Source organism: Scyliorhinus torazame, chromosome 1, assembly GCF_047496885.1.
Source record: "Scyliorhinus torazame isolate Kashiwa2021f chromosome 1, sScyTor2.1, whole genome shotgun sequence".
Classification (NCBI taxonomy): Eukaryota; Metazoa; Chordata; class Chondrichthyes; order Carcharhiniformes; family Scyliorhinidae; genus Scyliorhinus; species Scyliorhinus torazame.
The window spans coordinates 362,301,877-362,324,197 of NC_092707.1; the positions used below are offsets into that span (position 1 = coordinate 362,301,877).

Sequence of the window (22,321 nt, forward strand, 5' to 3'; positions counted from 1 at the left end):
GGCCTCGGCAGCTGAAGACACAGCCACCAATGGTGGAGCAATGATAATTAGGAACGCATAAGAAGCCAGAATTGGATATCCCAAAAGATTGAGGGGCTGGCGGAGATTACAGAGCTAGGGGATGGGATTCTCCCAACGGGAGTCTTAAGTGCCGACGCCGGAGTAAAAACCGGAGTGTTTTACTCCGGCGTCGGCGCCCGTTCCCAGACCCCTATTCTCCTCCCTCCGTGGGGCAAGCAGTTGCGCGATTTACGGGGGCGGGACCTCGGCACGGCGTCAGAGACCCGACGCCGTGTAAAAGACCCTCCCCACGATGCGCAGTTCGGCTGGCGCCAACTAGCGCATGCGCGGTGGCCGTCTTCCCCCAGGCGTCCCGCACAAAAATGGCGCATGGATCCAGGCTTGCCAGCGGAAGAAAGGAGGCCCGCCGACAGAGAGGCTGGCCTGCCGATCAGTGGGTCCTGATCGCGTACCAGACCACTCCGGAGGGCCTCCCCGGGGGTGGAACCCCCCCCCCCCCCATTCCCCCCACAGGCCGCTCCCGGCCCTTGAAGCCCCAGGTCCCACCGGCCCATGAGCATGTTAGAACGGCGCCGGCAGGACTGCCATTGATTTCGTCGGGCCGGAGAATCGCTGCTCGCCATTTGCGGCGATTCTCCGAGTGGCCCGACGCGATTCGCGCGGCGCTGGTTTCGGGGAGGATGGAAGAATCGCGTGCGGGGGTCGGGGCAGCATGGCGTGATTCCCATGGCGCCCCGGCGATTCTCCCACCTGGCGGGGGGTGGGGAGGGGGGGAGAATCCCGCCCAGGGTGGAGCCCCACCTTTGAAAGTCATTTTTTACTTCCTCCACCAGGCTGGTCAGGCTCCACTTGCGGATCTGTGTCCAGTCTCTGGCTATCTGGATCCCCAGGTAACGGAATCTGTTCTGGGCCATTTTGAACGGGAGCCCCTCCAGCTCTGCCCTTCCCCCATTTGGGTTCACTGGGAATCCCTCACTTTTGCCCAGGTTAGGTTTGTAGCCCAAGAAGGTTCCAAACTCTTTCAGGATTTGCAGTATTGCCTTCAGTCCCTCCTATGGCTTTGAGACATAGAGGAGCAGGTCATCTGCATAGAGTGAGACTCTGTGCTCTCTGTCTCCTCTCCGGATTCCCTTCCAGCTTTTTGCGTCCGGCAGAGCTATCGCCAGGGGTTTGATCGCTCGCGCGAACAGGAGTGGGGACAGGGGGCAGCCCTGTCTTGTTCCTCTCTGTAGCTGGAAGTATTCAGAGCTGGTGCTAGTTCGGACACTCGCTTTCGGAGCGTTGTAAAGAGGCCTCACCCAGACGGTGAACCCCGCTCCTAGCCCAAACCGTTCCAGTACCTCGAGGAGGTAGTTCCATTCGACTCTGTCAGAGGCATTTTCTGCGTCCAGGGAGACGATCACCTCTGGTGTTCTCTCCCTGGAATGGGGGGGGGGGGGGGTCATTATTACATTCAGCAGCCACCTGATGTTCGCTGTGAGCTGCCTACCGTTGACAAAGCCCGTTTGGTCCAATGCGACCAACTCTGGTACGCAGCCCTCCAGCCTTTTGGCCAGGACCTTTCTGAGTATTTTCGCGTCCACATTCAGCAGTGAAATGGGCCTGTATGGTCCATATTCTTTATCTTTTTTGGGTATCAGTGAAATTGTGGCCTGCGCTAACGTGGGGGGCAGGGTGCCCCTTGCCAGTGAGTTCGCGAATATGTCCCTTAGGTGTGGGGCCAGGACTGGTGCAAAATTTTTGTAGAAGTCCGCCGGGAACCCGTCGGGTCCCGGTGCCTACCCCGCTGCATGGAGCTGATGCTCTCCATGATTTCCCCCAGATCTATTGGTGCTAGCCATGCTAGATACCACCTTCAAATGATGGAGGTGGGACGGGGGCTTCAACATAGGGCACAGACTGGCGACACTGGACGAATTGACGAGAAAGTGGAAACTAGTAAAAGGACAGGAAATGAGATACCACCAAATAAAACACATCCTCCGCAAAGAGACAGTAGGGGCCCCAGAAACCACACTACTGGAGGAACTGATAGGCACAAGCAGCAAGAAGGGAAGCTATGTGGGAAAATATACAGACAATGTGGTAAACCGCTGTTGCACCTCTATTAGGTGATGTATGGTAGGACCTGAACTACAGGTTCGCCGGTATTCCCTGCCTGCTGGCTCCGCCCAGTAGGCGGAGTATAAATATGTGTGTCCTCCATGCTGCAGCTGTTTCGCCAGCTGCTGTGGGAGGCCACACATCTTAAAGCAATAAAGCCTCCGTTGTACCCAAGTGAAGTCTTTGTGCAATTGATCGTGCATCAATTTATTGCTCTAAGATTTTAAAAAGATGGACCTCCGTTTCAAACCGGATCGCCTGCAGCTGGATCCGCATTCAAGCGATGCCAAAAAGGACTTTCAACACTGGCTAGATTGCTTTGAGGCGTACATCAACTCAGCGCCCACCCCTGCCTCGGAGGCTCAGAAGATACAGATCCTGTACTCAAGGTTGAGCTCCAGCGTCTTTCCACTAATCCAGGACACGCCGAACTACGCCAAAGCCATGACGCTTCTCAAGGAGAATTGCGCTCCGAAGACGAACACGCTCTTCGCCAGGCACGTACTCGCCACTTGCTCTCAACTCCCTGGTGAGTCCATAGAAGACTTCTGGCGGGCCCTAAATCCCACTCGTCCGGGACTGTGACTGTCAGGCCGTTACGGCCACTGAACATTCAAACCTCCTTATGCGGGATTGGGTCGGACCTCATACGCCAGCGACTGTTAGAGGGGGCCACGCTCGACCTAGCGGAGACAAAGAAACTAGCGCTCTCCAGGACGGTCGCCTCGCGCAACGTTCAGGCCTACACCCCCAGCCGCGCGGCCCACCCCTCCTACGCATCATGGACCCTACAGACGGCCGCCCCAGCGAGGTCCTTACCCAGCCAATATGCCTGCGCCACGCGCCAAGCAGCAAACTCCGGGGGTCCCCGATGTTATTTCTGCGGCCAGCAGAAACACCCCCGCCAACGCTGCCCGGCTCGCGCTGCCCTTTGTAAGGCTTGCGGCAAGAAGGGGCACTTCGCCGTGGTGTGCCAGGCCCGTGCAGTCGTCGCTATCGCCCCCACCCCCCTCGTTTACGGACGATGGGCGCCGCCATCTTCACCTCCCCGGACCACGCGCGGCCAGAGGGAGCCGCCATCTTCTCCACCTCAGACCACGCGCGGCCAGTGGACGCTGCCATCTTCTCTCCCTCAGACCAAGCGCGGCCAGTGGGCGCTGCCATCTTCCCCCCACCCCCCGAGCAACACGTGTGGCCCATGGGAGTCGCCATCTTGTTCAACTCCCGCCACGTGCGGCCCCTTGGCGCCGCCATTTCGTATTCCTCTAGATCTTCAACCGCCATTTTGTCCTCCTCGAGATCTTCAGGCGCCACCATCTTGTCTCCCCCACTGCACATGGGCACCGCCAGCGTTTCAGGACCAGGGCCCCCAGGGCTCCCCGTCATCCTACACCAGCGACGACCGACCATGACTCGCCTCAGTGGGATCAGCAGGACCACGACGCCAACCTTGCCAAATTTCTCAGCACCGCCACTCTCCTAAACTTCACCTACAACAAGGAAATGTGTGTGTTTAGCACGACCCGCTTAGCCATCCTCGGCTATGTGGTCCAGAACGGAGTTCTGGGGCCCGATCCTGACCGCATGGAGCTCCCCCTCCCCCACTGCCCCAAGGCCCTCCAACGCTGTCTGGGGTTCTTTTCGTACTAGGCTCAGTGGGTCCCAAACTATGCGGACAAGACCCGCCCACTCATAAAGTCAACCCATTTTCCCCTGACGGCCGAGGCACAACAGGCCTTCGCCCGTATCAGAGCCGATATCGCCAAGGCCGGGATGCACGCAGTAGACGAGACATTGCCCTTTCAAGTAGAGAGCAACGCATCAGACGTCGCCCTAGCCACCACCCTCAATCAGGCAGGCAGGCCCGTGGCATTCTTTTCCCGCTCCCTTCATGCCTCAGAAATTCAGCACTCATCCGTCGAAAAAGAGGCCCAAGCTATCGTTGAAGTGTGCGGCATTGGAGGCATTACCTGGCCGGCAGGAGATTCACTCTCATCACTGACCAACGGTCGGTAGCCTTCATGTTCAATAACACACAGCGGGGCAAGATCAAGAATGATAAGATCTTGAGGTGGAGATTGAACTCTCCACCTACAATTACGAGATTTTGTATCGCCCCGGTAAGCTCAACGAGCCTCCAGACGCCCTATCCCGAGGTACATGGACCAGCGCACAGGTAGACCGACTCCGGACCCTGCACAACTGTCTTTGTCACCCAGGAGTCACATGGTTGTACCATTTCATAAAGGCCCACAATCTGCCCTACTCCGTCGAGGAAGTACGGACAATCACCAGGGACTGCTGTTAAGTAATGGGTTAAGAGACATTGCAATTAGTTGTCTCATTTATGTTAAGTATCCATTAATTGACACATATGTAAAGGGGCTTCAGGTGGCCTCTGGCAGGTGGTGTGTTGTTAAGAGTTTTGTGCAAAGGCTGTGGAAGTGAAATAAATGGTGTTTGGTGAAAAGGAACAAGAACTTTAGACTCTTCATTTCACAGCAACTAAAACGTCGAACAATGGTAGCAGAGGATGGTTGCTGTGCAAATGTGAAGGTCTGAAAGATACAACTTTTCCTGATCAAACCAAGGAGTGGGTGAGAAGGAAAAAAAAAAAGATACATGGCTGAACCCAGGATAAAGATGGCTGGATATGACTATCCTCCCTTATTTTCTGAAAGGGAATCGTACGACCAATGGAGAAGTGCAGTAGTTATGTGGACTAAGGTAACTGCTTTGGGAAAGAGAAAACAAGGTATGGCATTGGCTCTTTCTCTACCATATGGCAGTAAAATCCGAAACAAAGTGCTTTCTGAGCTGGAATTGGAAGAGTTAGACTCAGAAGAAGGTCTGGTGACTTTATTACATTATATGGATAAGATTTATAAGAAAGGTGACTTGTTACGTGCGTATGAAGCATGGTCGGATTTTGATAAGTTCTGGAAAATGGAGGATATCTCCATGGAAGACTATATAATGGAATTTGGCAGACTATATAAAAGGCTGCAGAAACACAATCTGGTATTTCCACAGTCTGTGTTGGCCTTTAAATTACTTGACTGTGCTAGAGTGAGCAACATGGATAGGCTCCTGGTTTTGACAGGAGTTCAGTTTACTGATAAGGATACCTTATTCGAACAGATGACAAAAGCTTTACAAAAGTTTGTGGGGAAACATTCCATTGCGATGGCTCTGATGATCCAAATAGGTCAGCCAGCAATAAGGCAGAATATGGAAGATACACTAGTAACAGGATGGCGAAATCGTATGGCTACGACCAGGGCTCAAGACTATAGACGGCGACCGAGACAAGGAAATTATGAAGACAGAAACCGAGTTAGAACTTACAATACAAAGCTGAACCCCAGAAATGTACGGGGCATGATATATCGGTGTTTTCAATGTGACTCTCAATACCATTATGCTTTCAACTGTCCAACTCGTTATGATAAGAGTGTTTGAAGCGAAACATGACACGGAAGAGTCAGAAGAGGAAAAAGATAGTGACCAGAAAGAAGGCATTGTCCTATTGACAAGCAGTTTTACGCCGGTAATGAGGGTGTTGGTTGCAGAATCCTTCAACTGTGCTGTATTGGACAGTGGTTGCACATCTACTGTGTGTGGAATTGACTGGTTAAAATGTTACCTGGACTCTTTGAATGCTGAAAATCGTAACAAGGTTAAGGAATTTGAAAGTTCCACAAGTTTCAGGTTTGGGGATGATAATACTCTGAAGTCGCTGAAAAGAGTGATGATCCCTTGCAATATTGCCGGAGTGAATCATTTCATTAGCACGGATGTTGTATCAAGTGAGATACCTTTGTTTCTGAGCAGACCGTCAATGAAGAAAGCACACATGAAACTGGATATGGAACAGGAGAAGGCAACAGTTTTTGGAAAGACGGTGGACTTACAATTTACACAGTTGGGACACTATTGTATTCCATTACTGACAAATAATTTTTCAAGTAGAGTGGTTAAGGATGTGTTAAAGGCAGTTGAAAATGGGACTTTAGCTGATAAAAAGCTTGTGGTATTAAAACTGCATAGGCAATTTGCACATCCATCTCCTCGGAGGCTGAAAAATGTATTAAAGGATGCAGAGTTAAGGGATGACGACTATACTAAACTGATAGAACAGGTTAGTGACCGCTGTGAAGTTTGTAGGAAGTACAGAAGGACACCAGCACGACCGATAGTAACCCTACCTTTGGCCAGGGATTTTATTTGTGCCCATGGACCTTAAGATCTGGGATAAAGCAAATAATATATTTATTTAGCATTTTGTAGATTTAGCAACCAGATTTAGTCAATCAACGATTGTACGAAATAAAGAAAAGAGAGTAATTCTGGATCAAATTGTGGAAAAATGGATAGGGACAGGAATGGGTCCACCGGCAAAATTCCTTACGGACAATGGGGGAGAATTTGCTAATGATGAGTTCAGGGATATGTGTGAAAACATGAATATCAGAGTTATGAATACGGCTGCAGAAAGCCCATTTAGTAATGGTGGCTGTGAAAGAAATCATGCTGTCATCGATGACATGCTTCGGAAAATTTTGGCAGATCGACCAAATTGCAGGCTAAATTCAGCTTGAGCATGGGCAGTACATGCAAATAATTCATTGCAGATGGTTGGGGGCTATTGTCCTTATCAATTAGTGTTTGGTAGAAATCTTAAAATCCGTCCATTTTGGATGACCAGCCTCCAGCTTGGGAGGGGACTTCAATTAGCTCTGGTTTTGCTGAACATTTAAATGCATTACATAGCAGTAGAAAAGCTTTTTTGGAAGCAGAAGTCTCTGAAAGAATTCACAGAGCTTTAAGACATAACGTACGGCCATCAGATGCCGTATTTCAGCAAGGAGACATGGTATACTATAAGAGAGACAATTCTAATGAACGGAAAGGCCCAGGGAAGATCACAGGCATAGATGGCAAAACAATTATTTTGCAACATGGTAATCAAACTGTTAGGGTCCATTCATCAAGGATAATGGGCACAGATTACAAATTTTCAAATTTAGACAGCAGACAGACATGACGAGGAACCAGAGTCATCTGGTACGCATGTGTTACAGAACTATGAGGACCAATTAACTGATATAGACAGGGTTTCTGTGGGGGAACACAACACTTCTGGTGAATTAAAACAGGCCATTTTTCCGAAAGGGCAACTGCCAAAAGTTGGTACAAAAGTGACATACTTGCCTGAAGGGTCTAGTCAATGGAAGGATGCAACTGTTATTAGTAGAGCAGGGAAGGCCACTGGAAAGTATAAACATTGGTTGAATGTACAGCATTCAGGGGAAGGAGTCAAGACAATGGATTGGGAAAACGAAGTTCAAAAATGGAGGGCACAGAAACGCAGTGCCAGTTCAGATAGTACATTGGATAGTGAACAGGTCCGCAGGAAAAGGTCGAGAACTATTGAAAGAACATCCCACAGCAGAAGGGAAAGATCAAGCAGTAGCAGTACAGAACGAGATACCAGGCAGGAGAGGGGACGTAGTTTGTCAAGATCTTGGAACATGAGTAAGACTACGAATACTAATAGGAGTAGAAACCCACATGCACGTGAGATTTTGGTGGCTTCAAATAAATTAGATGAAAAAGTTATTAAAGAAGCTAAACAGCGAGAATTGCATAGTTGGAGTGAATTTGGGGTATACACGGAGGTACCGGATAGGGGACAAAGAGCTCTATCCCACAGATGGATTTGCACAGAAAAGGTTCTTCCGGATGGAACTTATAAGGCAAAGGCCAGGCTCGTGGCAAGGGGATTTGAAGAAAACTTAGAAGATCAAGATTCAAGGGTAGATTCACCTACAGCAGGAAAGGTTATTTTAAAGATCATCTTGGCTCTATTAGCCACAAAGGCATGGGAATGCAAATCAAGAGATAGAAAAGCTGCCTTTTTGCAGGGGCATCAGCTCCAGAGAGACATTTTTCTCCGTCCTCCTAAAGAAGCAGCTAACACAGAAGGGGTACTCTGGAAGTTGAACAAATGTGTATATGGATTAAATGATGCATCTAGAGTCTGGTATTTTTCGGTAAGGTCAGTTTTGTTAAAGTTAGGCTGTTGCCAGTTGAAAGCAGATCCTGCAATGTTTTGCTGGCACTATAAAGGAAATCTTTCTGGCATTTTTATGATGCATGTCGATGATTTTTTGTGGGGTGGGACTAGTGATTTTGAAGCTATTGTAATCTCTGGTTTGAGGAAAGAATTCAGGGTTGGAAGTCAGGCTTTTGGTGCATTTAAATATATTGGACAGGAAATTGGACAGACTAAATTAGGGGCAACTTTACGTCAGCAATCTTATTTGGAAAGCATCACCCCAATAGCAATTAGTCGTGGCCGAGTTTCACAAAAAGACGCAATGGTTTCAAAGATAGAAAAAGAGCAACTGCGAAGTTTAATTGGGCAACTGAACTGGTTAGGTAGACAGACTAGACCGGACGTGAGTTTTGATGTCTTAGAGTTGAGTACAAAAATGAATGATCCCAAAGTGGAAGACATAATAAGAGCAAATAAAGCATTGGCCAAACTAAAAATGCAGGAGTGTGTTTTGAAGTTCCTGGTTTTAGGTGACCGTAAGCACTTGAAACTCATAGTTTATAGTGATGCGTCCTACGCAAATTTATGTGATGGGGTTTCAAGCGCAGAAGGTTTTATAATTTTCCTTTTGGGGAACAATGGTAAATGTTGCCCACTTTTGTGGGAAACAAAGAAAATAAGGAGAGTGGTAAAAAGCACTTTGGCTGCTGAGACGTTAAGCCTTGTAGAGGCGGTGGATATTGACAGAAATTTGGGGATTAGGGGATGTGGGTAATATACCTATTGACTGTCACATTGACACTAAATCCCTGTGGGAAAATGTGCACTCTACAAAAAGTGTCAATGAAAAGAGGTTACGGATAGACATCACACGTTTGAAGCAGATGTTGGACAGAGGGGAAATAACAAAAATTGAATAGGTCGCCAGGAGCTATCAACTGTCAGACTGTTTTACGAAAAGAGGGGCGAGTTCACAGAAACTTTTGTATATTGTTGATGAAGGGCGCTTGTTTCTGTGACTTTTTTTTTTCTTTCTCGCCCAAACAAAAAAAAAAGAAGAAAAGGGGGGTACATCATGTGTGTGTTTTTGAGTTTCTTGAAATTTTGTTTTCACCTAATTATTTTTTTTCTCCAAGGAAGGGGAGACTGTTAAGTAATGGGTTAAGAGACATTACAATTAGTTGTCTCATTTATGTTAAGTATCCATTAATTGACACTGATATGTAAAGGGGCTTTAGGTGGCTTCTGGCAGGTGGTGTGTTGTTAAGAGCTTCGTGCAGAGGCTGTGGTAGTGAAATAAATGGTGTTTGGTGAAAAGGAACAAGAACTTTAGACTCTTCATTTCACAGCAACTAAAACGTCTAACAACTGCCAGGTCTGTGCGGAGTGCAAGCCGCACTTCTCCCGGCCGGACCGTGCGCACCTGGTGAAGGCCTCCCGCCCCTTTGAGCGCCTCAGTGTGGATTTCAAAGGGCCCCTCTCCTCCACCGACCGTAACACGTATTTTCTCAGTGTGGTCGATGAGTACTCCAGATTCCCCTTCGCCATCCCATGCTCCGACATGATGTCTGCCACCGTCATCAAAGCCCTCAACACAATCTTCGCTCTGTTCGGTTTCCCCGCCTACATCCACAGTGACAACAAATCCTCCTTCATGAGTGATGAGCTGCGTCAGTTCCTGCTCAGCAGGGGTATCGCCTCCAGCAGAACGACAAGCTACAACCCCCGGGGAAACGGACAGGTAGAGAGGGAGAATGGGACGCTATGGAGTGCCGTTCAACTGGCCCTACGTTCCAGGAGGTCCTCCTTGATGCACTACACTCCATTCGGTCACTACTGTGCACCGCCACTGACAACACATCCCATGAACGTCTTTTTGCCTTCCCCAGGAAGTCCACATCTGGGGTGTCGCTCCCGACTTGGCTCGCAGCTCCAGGACCCGTCCTGCTCCGTTGCATGTCCGACTCCACAAGGTGGACCCGTTGGTGGAAAGGGTGCAATTGCTGCATGCACACCCCCAGTATGCCTACGTGCCATACCCTGACGGCCGCCAGGATACTGTCTCCCTCAGGGACCTGGCACCAGCAGGTCACACACACACACACACACCCTCCCGGCCCGGCACCACACTCCCCTCCCCCGGCGCTCCCAGCAGCAACCCCCCCCGGGACCATCCGTCCTCCCCCTGCCCACGCTCGAGGACGAAGAGGATTTCAGCACGCTCCCAGAGGCTCCGGACATCAGACCAGCATCGGCAACGCCGCCACCACTACGTTGCTCCCAGTGGTTCATCAAGGCCCTGGACCGGTTAAACCTCTAACTGGTCCACTGGACTTCAAAAGACATTTTGATCCTCCCTATCAAAAATTGTAAATGTAAAAAGAAAACCATTTGTTGTATATAGTTCTCCACCACCCCCACCGGACTCAATTTTAACAGGGGGTGAATGTGGTAAACCACTGTTGCACCTCTATTAGGTGATGTATGGTGGGACCTGTACTACAGGTACGTTGGTAGTCCCTGCCTGCTGGCTCCGCCCAGTAGGCAGAGTATAAATATGTGTGTCCTCCATGCTGCAGCCATTTCGCCAGCTTCGAGCAATAAAGCCTCAGTTGTAGCCAACTCAAGTCTTTGTGCAATTGATCGTGCATCAGACAGATACTGGACAGAGCTCGAACTCCACTGGACGAGACCAGACAAAAATGGGAGGACGAACTGGGGACAGAGGTAGGGTGGGGACTCTGGAGCGAAGCACTGAGCATGGCTAACTCCACCACCTCCTGCGCAAGGCTAAGCCTAATGCAGCTCAAAGTGGCGCACAGAGCGCACCTGACCAGAACCCGAATGAACAGGTTCTTCCGGAGGTAGAGAATAAATGTGAACAGTGCCAGAGGGGCCTGGCAAACCACACCCACATGTTCTGGGCTTGTCCCAAACTTGCTGGTTTCTGGAGAGCCTTCTCCGAGATGGAAGGAAGGTGGGGAAACCACAAAAGAAGAGACAAGGAGAGCCCCCCCCCCCTTTCCCTGAAAATAAAAGCAAAACACAGATTAACGCGGGTGAGAAAGAAAATTGTGATGTGTATATGTACAATTGTTTGTAAATATGAGAAATGCCAATAAAAAGATTTCAAAAAAAATATTGTGGAACTGTTTCCAGTGATAAAAGTATTTCTACAGTATGATGGTCCTGCTCATATCTGGAGTCACTCTGTTTTTATTGAGCGATGACGTCCATACATTGATACAGAACAGCAGAAGACCGTTCATCCAATCGCATAGTCAAGGTTAGTCCGAATGTCCAACAAACTTTTCCTTTTCAAGTATATATCCAATTCCTCTTTGAAAGTTGTTACTGAATCCACGCTTATAGGCAATGAATTGCAGATCTTCTCACTAGTTTTTCTGTTTGATCATTGTGTCTCCTGGTTAGCAACCTGCCTGCTGCTGAATACATTTCTCTTATTTATTTTGACAAAATGCTTCATAATTTTAATTCCGAATAATCTCTGCTTCTCTAGCCTCTTCACATTAGTGAATCTCTCACCCCCCGTATCATTCAGGTAAATATCCTCTGTACCCTTTCCAAGACATTAAGATTATTTTGAAAGAATTGGAGCCAAAGTTCCAGCTGAGACCTAGTGGAGATTTGCCACCGTCAGCAGTATTAGAACAATAGCACATGTTGGAAATGTGTTCATGTCTGGTAAATGTTGAACTCCTGTTTTCAATTCCTCCCATTTTCTTTGACTTCCAGTGAAAGACCATTAAAGACCAACAATCCTAAAAGCCGTGCCTGGGAGGGGCAGACAAGAAATCTTTTTGCAGGTCATAACATGCTCAACCGGACTTGCGGTGGTGGCCATGGAGTGAGCGGTCGCTCATTTTGTGGCTCCCGCTCAAGGCGGCATTTTTTTGTCTTTTCCCCAGCTTGACGGCAAGATGTACAGAAGTGCCTGTGGAAGGTTTTACTCCTCTGGGTTGGCTGGTGGATGGATCCACGGACTAGGAGTGGGGAAAGAAGAAAAGAGTTGCTGGAACAGGAGAGTCTTTGTGGTGCGCCACAGGATAAGATGGTGGAGGGCAAGGGAGCTGCCCTGCCCGCACAGTGGTGAACAGAGTGGAGCAGAGGTTGCAGTCCCAGGACCCAGGGTCCCAGAAAGTGGAGGAGGCGGTGGGGGAGCACGAGGAGCAGTTGGCTTCATTGGTGGCTGAGGTGGGGGTGATGCGGGAGACCCAAAAGAAGCTGATGGCGAAGATGTAGGATCTGGAGAATCACTCCAGGAGACAAGGCTTGAGGATCGTGTGGATGCCCGAAGGCATGGAAGGTGGGGAGACCGACATGTACGTGGCCAAATGCCGGAGAAGCTGATAGGGAGGGGGCCTTTGACCAGCCCCTGGAGGTCTACCGATGCACAGGGCTCTGATAAGGAGGCCACAAGCGGGTGACCCGCCGAGGGCGATGGTGGTGCGGTTGCAGTGCTTTCTGGATAAGGAGAAGATCCTTCGATGGGCGAGGAAGAGTAGGAAATGCACGTGGGAAGGGAACGAGCTGCAGGTGTACCAGGACCAGGGAGCAGAACTGGCGGAGAGGACCATAAGACACATGCCAGAAGAGGCAATGGAGTTCATGAGGGACAATGGACTGGGAGGTGGGTGAGGACATTGAACTCTGGAGGAGTTTGTGTGTGTGTTTGATTTTTGAAAAGTTTTTTTTCTTGGAAGAGGTTTTGATGGTCGGGTTTCTGGAGGGCAGGCTTTTCACGGGGAACATAGAGGATGAATGCACCTTTTGTTGCTCTTTAGTGGGGCATGGACAGCGGGGGAGGCGAGTTGGGGGTGGCAGGGAGGTTGGAGGCCTTGGGCAGGTGTCACCATGCTAGTTGGGCAGGCTAGATAATGGGAATGAAGTGGGGGTGTTGCCAGGAGGTATGCACTGGGGCTGGGGGGATGCGGCTGATGTTTTGTTTAAGGGTGGGATGGGGAGGGTTGTTGAAAAGGGTGTGGTTGATGTGGCGCAGTTTGAAAAGGATCAATGACAGTGGACATCCGTGGGTGGGCACAGAGGGTCGCGTGACACGGGTCGGAGACTGGCCCAAAAAGGGATATGATTGATCGGCAGGGGAGGGGGGAAGCCCCCCCCCCCCCCCCCCCCCGCCACCCACCCCCCGGACCAGGCTGCTCATGTGGAACATGAGGGGGAGGAATGGGCTGGTCAAATGGTCATGTGTGTTCGTACCTGAGGAGTCTGAAGTCGGACGTGGCCTTCCTGCAAGAGATGCATTTAAAGATTGGGGACCAGACAAGTTTGAGGAAAGGATGGGTGGGGCAGGTGTTCCACTCAGGACTGGATATGAAGACAAGGTGGGTGGTAGTGTTGGTGATTAAGCGGGGGCGTTCGAGGTGGGGAACATTGTGGCAGGACGTGGGGGGGTGGGGAGGGAGGTTCATGATGGTTAATGGGAAGCTGGAGGGGTTGCTTGTGGTCCTGGTGAACGTTTATGCTCACAAATTGGGATCATGTAGATTTCATGAGTCAGATGTTGGGGTTGATTCCTGACTTGGACTCCCACCGGTTGGTCATGGCGGGGGTGAAGGTGAAGATGTTGGCAGTGGCGAAGGAGCGGAAGGGGTTTATGGGCACGTGGGGGGTGTGGACCCGTGGACTTTCGGGAGACCGAAGGCAAAGGAATTTTCATACTTCTTCCATATGTACAGGGTGTACTCCTGGATCAACTTTTTTGTGTTATAGAACATACAGTGCAGAAGGAGGCCATTCGGCCCATCGAGTCTGCACCGACCCACTTAAGCCCTCACTTCCACCCTTTCCCCGTAACCCAATAACCCCTCCTAACTTTTTGGTCACCTAAGGGCAATTTATCATGGCCAATCCACCTAACCTGCACGTCTTTGGACTGTGGGAGGAAACCTACATGGACATTGGGAGAACGTGCAGACTCCGCACAGACAGTGACCCAGCGGGGAATCAAATCTGGGACCCTGGCGCTGTGAAGCCACAGTGCTATCCACTTGCGCTACCGTGCTGCCCTTTGTGTTGGGCAAAGCGTTGCTGGCGGGGGTGGTTGACTCTGAGTATTCGGCGATCGTGGTCTCTGACCATGCGCCGCACTGGGTGGATTTGTGAGTAGACTGGGAGGGCGGCCCAATACCCACAGTGGAGGCTGGATGTGGGGCTGTTGGCGGATGAGGAGGTGTGTGTGAGTGAGTGAGGGCAGTCATTCGGAGGTACGTGGAGCTAAATGACACGGGGGAGGTCACAGCTGCCATGCTGTGGGATACACTTAATTCGGTGTTTGGGGAGGAGTTTACAGAGATGCCAACTAGCATGGATTTTCCGTATTGTATACAGAAATTCAGTTTGAATACGGAAGTATGCTTTCTCGCACTGCAATACAGAAAAGGAGACCGCTGATTTGCAAGCCACTTACCGAAACGCGTTATTTGGTTTCCTTGGCGACAGGGCCCCATGCAGAGGCCCCGCCCCCTTTCCACTCCACCCCATACACTAATATGCACCTCGATGCTTCATCAACAGCACATGCGTGTGCAGGGCGGAGAGGAGAGGGGGCGGGTCTCTGTGCGGGACCCTGTCACCAAGGAAACCAATACACACCTCGATGTCTCATGTGTGAGATTGCGCGGTCCCTGAGGCATCGAGGTGCCTGGTTTTTACTGGGATAAAATAATCACGTCGAGGGAGGGTGGACGACTGCAAGTAGACTGAAAGCTAGCTTTATCACTGATCTTTGTAGAGCACTGCTATGTATTTAAAGAAAAGAAGGTGCTGGAAATACTCGGGTCAGGCAGCATCAATGGGGAGAGAAGCAGAGTTAACATTTCAGAATTGTTGAAAGGTCATTGATCTGAAATTTTAACTCTACTTCCCGCTTTCTATACTGATGGAGTGCAGCTGATAATATATTGCAGATTACTAAGTTTCAGCAGGATTCAGTTCATAAATCCTTGTTTTACTTGTGGAAAGTGCGTTTTGGCTGTGAGCATGAAACAAAAATGCTGAAAGAGTAAACCTGAATCATCATGCATCTATTTAACCATACCTTCTGCTATCTACTTTTTGTGGCAATTCTTTTCTTTGTGCTCTACCTTTACTGTCATAATCCCTCATTTAAACATCAAATCTGTTAGTGCTACTTCATGAAAATATTTTCTGAAAGAAAAATGCACTGGACTCCTTTTGTCTCCATACAATTTCTTGTAAGATTTCAAGCAAGTGAATCAAGCGTTCAGGACAATTTTGAACATCATGTAAAAAGGTGAATCTTTTGTTCACATTTTTCATTCTTAGATCTACTGAATGTTTGAAACTTAATTTAAAAACACCCACTCATGATGATGTACATGTATGAAGCATTGGATTTGAAATTTCCATTTGTGTTTTAGATTTGTGCAATAAAGGTGTAAAGCTATACTTCAGATCGGTGGGCATTTTTCCTTTGAAATGAAAATCAGGATTTTACTGCCAAAATATTGATTTTTGGGATCTTGAATAATGACTTGTGTTGGGAGAGGTTGGCAGCTCTTGAGTTTATCTCAATTCGGGTGCATAGTGAGAAAGCAGAGAGGGCGGAGGTGGCAAGGCTGGTAGATGAAATCCTGAAGGTGGATGGGAGATTACGGCGGGCCAGAGGGGCAGCATGTGAGTACGGTGAGAAGGCAAACAGGATGCTGGCCCACCTGCTGAGGAAGCAAGAGGCGACGAGGGAGATTGGCAGAGTAAAGGACGATAAGGGTAGGGTGGTGTTGGATCTGGAGAGGGTGAATGGCGTGTTTGAGGCGTTTGAAATGAAAATTGAAAAGGAAAATCGCTTATTGTCACAAGTAGGCTGCCTTGGTCTACTTTCAAAGCCAGCAATTTAGCCCTGTGCTAAACCCGCCCCTAGAGGTTACAGGAGGTTATATGAGTCGGAGCTTCCGGCCGGTGGGGCGGGGATGGGAGGTGAAGCGGCAGTTTTTGGACGGGCTGGAGCTTCCCAAGGTAGAGGAGGAGCAGGTTCAGAGATCGGCAATTGGGTTGAGGGAGGTGATGGACAGTATAGGGCGATTTAGGCAGAGAAGGTGGGTTCCCAGTGGAGTTATATAAAAGGTTTGGGGGGCACCTGGGGCCACTGTTGGTGAGGGCGTATAATGAGCCAAGGGAGAGGAGGGACCTCCCCGTATATTGTCGCAGGCTTCCATCTCCTTGATTTTGAAAATGGACAAGGAACCGGAGCAGTGTGAGTCATACTGCCAGGTATCGTTATTGAATGTAGACGCCTTGCTGTTGGCGAAGGTGTTGGCGTCGCGAATCGAGGTTTGTGTCACGAGGGTGATAGGCGAGGACCCAACGTGTTTTGTGAAGGGGGGCATTTGTCGGCAAATGTAAGGAGGCTGCTTAATGTAATTATGATGCCTTCGGAGGGGCAAGAGGTGGTTATGGTGATGGACGCGGAGAAGGCGTTTGATCAGATGGAGTGAGAGTATCTGTGGGAGGTGCTGGGGCGGTTTGGATTCGGGCAGGGGTTTGTGGACTGGGTCAGGTTGCTATACAGGCACTGGTTGCAAATGTGCGGACGGACCGAGTGAGTTTGGTGTATTTTTGGGAGCATTGGGGGACGAGGCAGGGGTCCCCCTGTTGCTCTTTGCTTTGGCGATAAGAGCTGCTGGCAATGGCATGGGTCATTGGGGGTCTGGAGAGGGATTGTGCATGGGAGGGAGGATGCCGAGAATAAATCTTGCTGTATGCGGACAGCCTGCTGCTATACATATCGGACCCATTGGGTAGTATTAGGACATTATGGGGGGGGGGGGGGGGGAGGGCAGCACGGTAGCACAGTGGTTACCACTGTTGCTTCACAGCGCCAGGGTCCTAAGTTCGATTCCTGGCTTGGGTCACTGTCTGTGTGGATTCTGCAAGTTCTCCCTGTATCTGCCTGGGCTTCCTCCCGGTGCTCTGATTTCCTACCACGTGCTGTTAGGTGAATTGGACATTCTGAATTCTCCCTCTGTATACCCGAACAGGTGCCAAGATGTGGCGACTGGGGGCTTTTTACACTAACTTCATTTCAGTGTTAATGTAAACCTACTTGTGACACTAATAAAGATTATTATTATAAAATGCAGCCCACCCAGTGCTATCCCTGTACCCCCGTAACTCCCCTCCGGCAAGTTTCAAAATTGAGGCCGGGTGCAAGACGGCACTTTAAGTGATAATTAAGGGCCCACTTAAGGACCTCTGGGGCAAGGGAAGGTTAGCCGTGGCCTCGCCTGTCCCCGGTATAATTGCAGACAGGTCGAGGTGGTCAGGAGGGTCGTGGACAGGCTTTCCTGGGAATTTTAAAGGCCTCCTTCACCAGCAAACCTGTAAAATTCTGTCCATAGATTTTAAAGGACAGATTTGCAATTTTATTACTTAGTTTGCATAAAGAAAATTTCATCCTTAGCTCTTAATAAATCTGCAACTGTATCAATGATGCCCCGTTTCCCGCCCCTAGAGAAATGACAATGACTATGACATTTACTATTACGCAGCCAACCATTGCTGCTGGAAAACCCTTGGGAATTTTTTTCCCAGTGTGCCAAATATACTATTAAACCAGTCAGTTAATACATAGTCCATCCTACAGGTTCTGCAATAGTTTCTATATGTTATAAAACTGTATTAACACCAGTTCGTTGTTATAATGATTTTCTATGAGTATTTGTATTTATTTTACTGTTCCCCAGCTCCCAGGTGGGCTGAAGGCTTTTTGTATTGGGTGGGAAGGTGTTGCGTGGAGAGCCTGTTGCTTTCCTAACTGCCTCTGATGGAAGTCAGGAGTGGGGCAAAGGTCAGGGATGGCCTTCCTACCCAGAGACCAATTGAGGTCCTTAAGTGAACAATTAATGGCGACTTACAGGTTTGAACCCACTGCCACTGTTATGTCCAGTAGAAACCTATTGGGCTTGGAGGGGTGTGAACCCCTGATCGACATTTGTCTCCCCTCCACCCTGCCCCCCAACAGCAAGGGCTGCCCCCCCCCCCCATCCACAACAATGACCCTTCCCCCTCTTTCATTTTGCCTGACTAGCTCCAAAGAGCATGCCCCACTCATCTGTCTTCTGTGGACTCTGCAATTCCATCAGTGATCACTGTTCCTAGTGACACTGCTGGGACTATTTGGCTGGCAGCTCGGTGGTGGGAATTTTACCTTTAAAGATACAGGAGCCCCAACAGCAGGCAGTTAATTGCCTGATGGACATTTAAGCCCACTAGGTCTCCCAGAAATGGCTGTGGAGGGGCTGCACTGGCTACTGATGCTGCCGTTAAATTCAACCCCAAGCCTACTCCAAAGCAAATTCAGCCTTTATACGACATGCTGTAGGAAAAAGTTGCACTTGGGCCAATATATTTCAGTGGTGCGCAATATGCTTGTTCCTTGACTGTTCTTCCAGTGACAACCTGTAACTCACTCTAGTGTTACATGGTCCAAAATGCATCTCCAGGCTCAACTAAATTTTGAAATGACAAAATGACTACCTTTATACTGGGGATGCTTAAATAATATTGATATTTCAAAAATTTTCTGGATATCCTGAGAAATTTTCAGGAGCTGATAGTCAAGGTATTCACATAAAACAAGCCAAAACCACAAGATGTAACTGGGCTGAAATATAAAGATTCCCCGCACCCCCCCCACCCACGGCCTTGCTTGTCAATATATTGAAATCAGTGGACGTATAATTTTGGGGATCACTTTATATATAGAAAATCATTTGGACTGAATGTTAAATTTCCCAGTCCTAAGACACACTCAAGACCTCAAAATTGAAGAAATCTTACCCTTCCTCCTCCAGTTTCTTTTTCATTCGCAGCTTGGATTCTTCCAATCACTGTTCCAATTTCATCACCTTGCACTCCCAAGTTTATTGACGCTCTTGCAGTGCATGACCTGGCCCTTTAGCTTGCTCCCGCTTAAAGAAAAAGTCCAGAACAGTGACAATTTCTACATTTACACCTTCTTAAAATAACTTTTTTTCTCTCACACTTGTGCAGGCAAATCGAGATGGTGTAATAAGCCGTGCGCCAGACCAGAGAGAGGATCGTAGCATCAGCTTCCAAAATGCCACTGCCTTGTATGATCTCCTGAGCATAACCTTGGGCAGAAGGGGACAGTATGAAATGCTCTCAGAAGTAAGCAGTTAATTTTATTTTTGTAAAGGAGCATGACGTGGGTGCATCAGTTGACTCAAATGCACAAATTTAGCCGCAGATTATGCACAGAATGGAAATAAAGCTAAACCCATGAATCAGGACAGTCAGTGTAAAATGAGGTGTATATTGAAAATTATTCTTTATTAGTAATTGTGAAAGAGAGTGTCATGAATTCGAACAGATGAACAGGAGGCACATGAATACTACAACAGAAGATATAATATTGAACAGTTTGGATTGGGTAAAAATCAAGTTAATTTTAGAGTGTAGGCAAATTCTCTAAGCTCAGCCTGCTTCAAATGATGATCCTCTAACTTCCGCAGCAGCCAGTTACCCAAAATAGACATCCTGCAAGTACGTCTTCATTTCTACAGTTTCACCAAGGGTTTATGGCTACATTCTCTTAATTTTCATCTGCACTTTAATTCCTCTTTTACATCAGGAAACCTTAGTTCTCCAAAGAAAATTGCCCCGAGGCTGACTGTTCTGCGTAGTTCTTAGTCCTACATATGGAACATCTTTAGCTGTTATTTGATATTGATTTGAAGTCTAATTTTATTTAAGTTCATGTTGTGGTTTATAATCTTTCATGACCTATTTGTACTTGTTGGGAGACCCAGGGTGGGATTCTCTGTTCCCGACGCCGATTTCATAATTGGCGATCGAGCGGAAAATCCCTTTTTAGGGGCGGTGCCTGTTTTCGGATGCTCAGCCCCTCCAAAACACCGACATCGAGTAGCATAGCACACGTTGTTGAGACGGCCTCAGGGCGTTACCTGAAGGCCCTCCCCCGATGCTCCGCTCCTAATGGGCCGAGTTCCCGACCGTGCGGTTGCCGTGTGGTCACAGCCTTCAGGAACCCGGTATGGCGGCTACGGACTGTGTCCAGCGTTGCCAACAGTCGGGAGGGAGCTGTGCTGCTGATCGAGGGGCTTCGGCGAGGGCTGGTGGGGGATGGCCTGGGTGTGGCGAGGGGGTGTCCAGGGGGACACTATCTGGCAGGTCGGGTACGCGCATGACCGGCGCCATGTTGTGCGGTGCGACTGCTGCAAGCCGTCGCCTTGCGCATGCGCGGCCACAGACCCGTCAATTCTCCACACGTTTATATCGGGAAGGCCGTGAGTTTTACGTGGCGCGACTGCTAGCCCCTCCCCAGCCAGAGGATTGGTGCTGGGGCCTCGCTGATTGTTCCCATGTAAAACACCATGGGAAGATATAATAGAAACTTACAAGATAATGAATGGCTGAGATAGGGTGGACGTAGGGAAGTTGTTTCAATTAGCAGGGGAGACTAGGACCTGAGGGCACAGCCTTAGAATAAAAGGGAGTCACTTTAGAACAGAGATGAGGAGAAATTTCTTCAGCCAGAGAGTGGTGGGTCTGTGGAATTCATTGCCACAGAGGGCGGTGGAGGTCGGGACATTGAGTGTCTTTAAGACAGAAGTTGATAAATTCTTGATTTCTCGAGGAATTAAGGGCTACGGAGAGAGAGCGGGTAAATGGAGTTGAAATCAGCCATGATTGAATGGTGGAGTGGAATCGATGGGCCGAATGGCCTTACTTCCACTCCTATGTCTTATGGTCTTATGATCCTCCAGACATAGCCCCAAAATCGGAGAATCCAGCCCCATATGTTTTGTATAAGTCGCTGAAAGGTTTCATGATTTTCATTTGGGATCTTAATTTAGTTCTTCCCAGCAATTAAATCTCACTTTGTATTTAATCATAGGTTTTTTTTAATATGGTAAACTGTCATTTTGCTCTCGTTAGCTCTAGTTCAATAGAGATAAGTTTAACATTTAAAGGTTTTCAAATTATCAATCCCGAGCCCAACCTGCCTCCAACCCACCGACCTCCACGGGTTAACAGACACAGGGCAGGGGAAAGACAGCTGACTGCTTTTGAGGGTGTGAGCTGTTCGTTTAAATATAATGAAGCAGGAAGCCTCATATTTCACCTCTGTCAACGGTTTAACCCTGGCCAACTGAGTTTCACAGGCCTTGGGGAAACCTGGCAGCTAAAGGGAGACCAGGAAAGCTTTGTGAAAAATGCCTTTCAACAGCTGCTTGTGGGCTGGGAGGAGCAGGGGTTTGCCTTCTTCTCTGTCATCGGACACCCTCCCCATACACTCTCATCAATGCAATAGCAGGTTCCTTACCGTGGCTCCTCCGGAGTGCTTGCTGACTGATAGACAATCAGGCAGCGAAATCTGATTGGGACCAAAAAGATCCATGCTGGGACTTCCAAGTTCATTGACTAAATCTTTGATTCTGCAGTACAAATGGGGTCCCATTTCTTGGTGAGTGTCTGGATTTGATTTTTGTAATTCAGCTCTAATCCAATGGGGTAATCCTAAAAAGTCATCAAATTTTTAAACCTAAACCAATTCCCATTTTTACTTGAGGCAGGAATTAAATTTTGTTTCTACAATGTGGATTCTTGCACAGCATTGAATTATGAAGTGTCTCAAAAATAGTGATTTGACTTGTCTCTTTGGTTTAAAGACCACGGGAATCCCAATAAATAAGTGAACGACAGTGCGTCCTGCACTGTGGCTATAATGCAGCGAAGAGGCCGAGAAGTGTTTTACTAGCCACTGTGGTAGACCGTATTATATGTATTACGGTACCCGTGTTGGAGGTACTACTGTATTAGAGATACGTGGGTAAATCCCTGTCTGCTGGCTCTGCCCAGTGGACGGTATAAAGAGGTGTTCATCCCCGGCTGCAGCCATTTTCTGTTACGAGCTGCTGGGGAACACATCTTGTCTAATAAAGCCTTCGATTATTCTCTAATCTCGCTTTCGCAATAATTGATCGTGCATCAGTATGTTTGTTCTTCAGCTACTTTCTGGGTATCTATCAATCGGGTTCCAACTGGGAAATGAAATGAAATGATAACATGTAAATTAAAAATATATATCGA

General features: G+C 48.6%; 1 protein-coding gene across 4 annotated transcripts in view; it reads left to right on the plus strand.

Moving 5' to 3' along the window:
- Positions 1-22,321, plus strand: part of LOC140426372 (tetratricopeptide repeat protein 7A-like) — a 515,720-nt gene that overhangs the window by 108,420 nt on the left and 384,979 nt on the right. For all 4 annotated transcript variants that reach the window (XM_072511044.1, XM_072511055.1, XM_072511074.1 and 1 more), the window contains exon 9: positions 19,238-19,375. In XM_072511044.1, the coding sequence (XP_072367145.1) occupies positions 19,238-19,375 (138 nt within the window). The remainder of the gene's footprint in view (positions 1-19,237; positions 19,376-22,321) is intronic.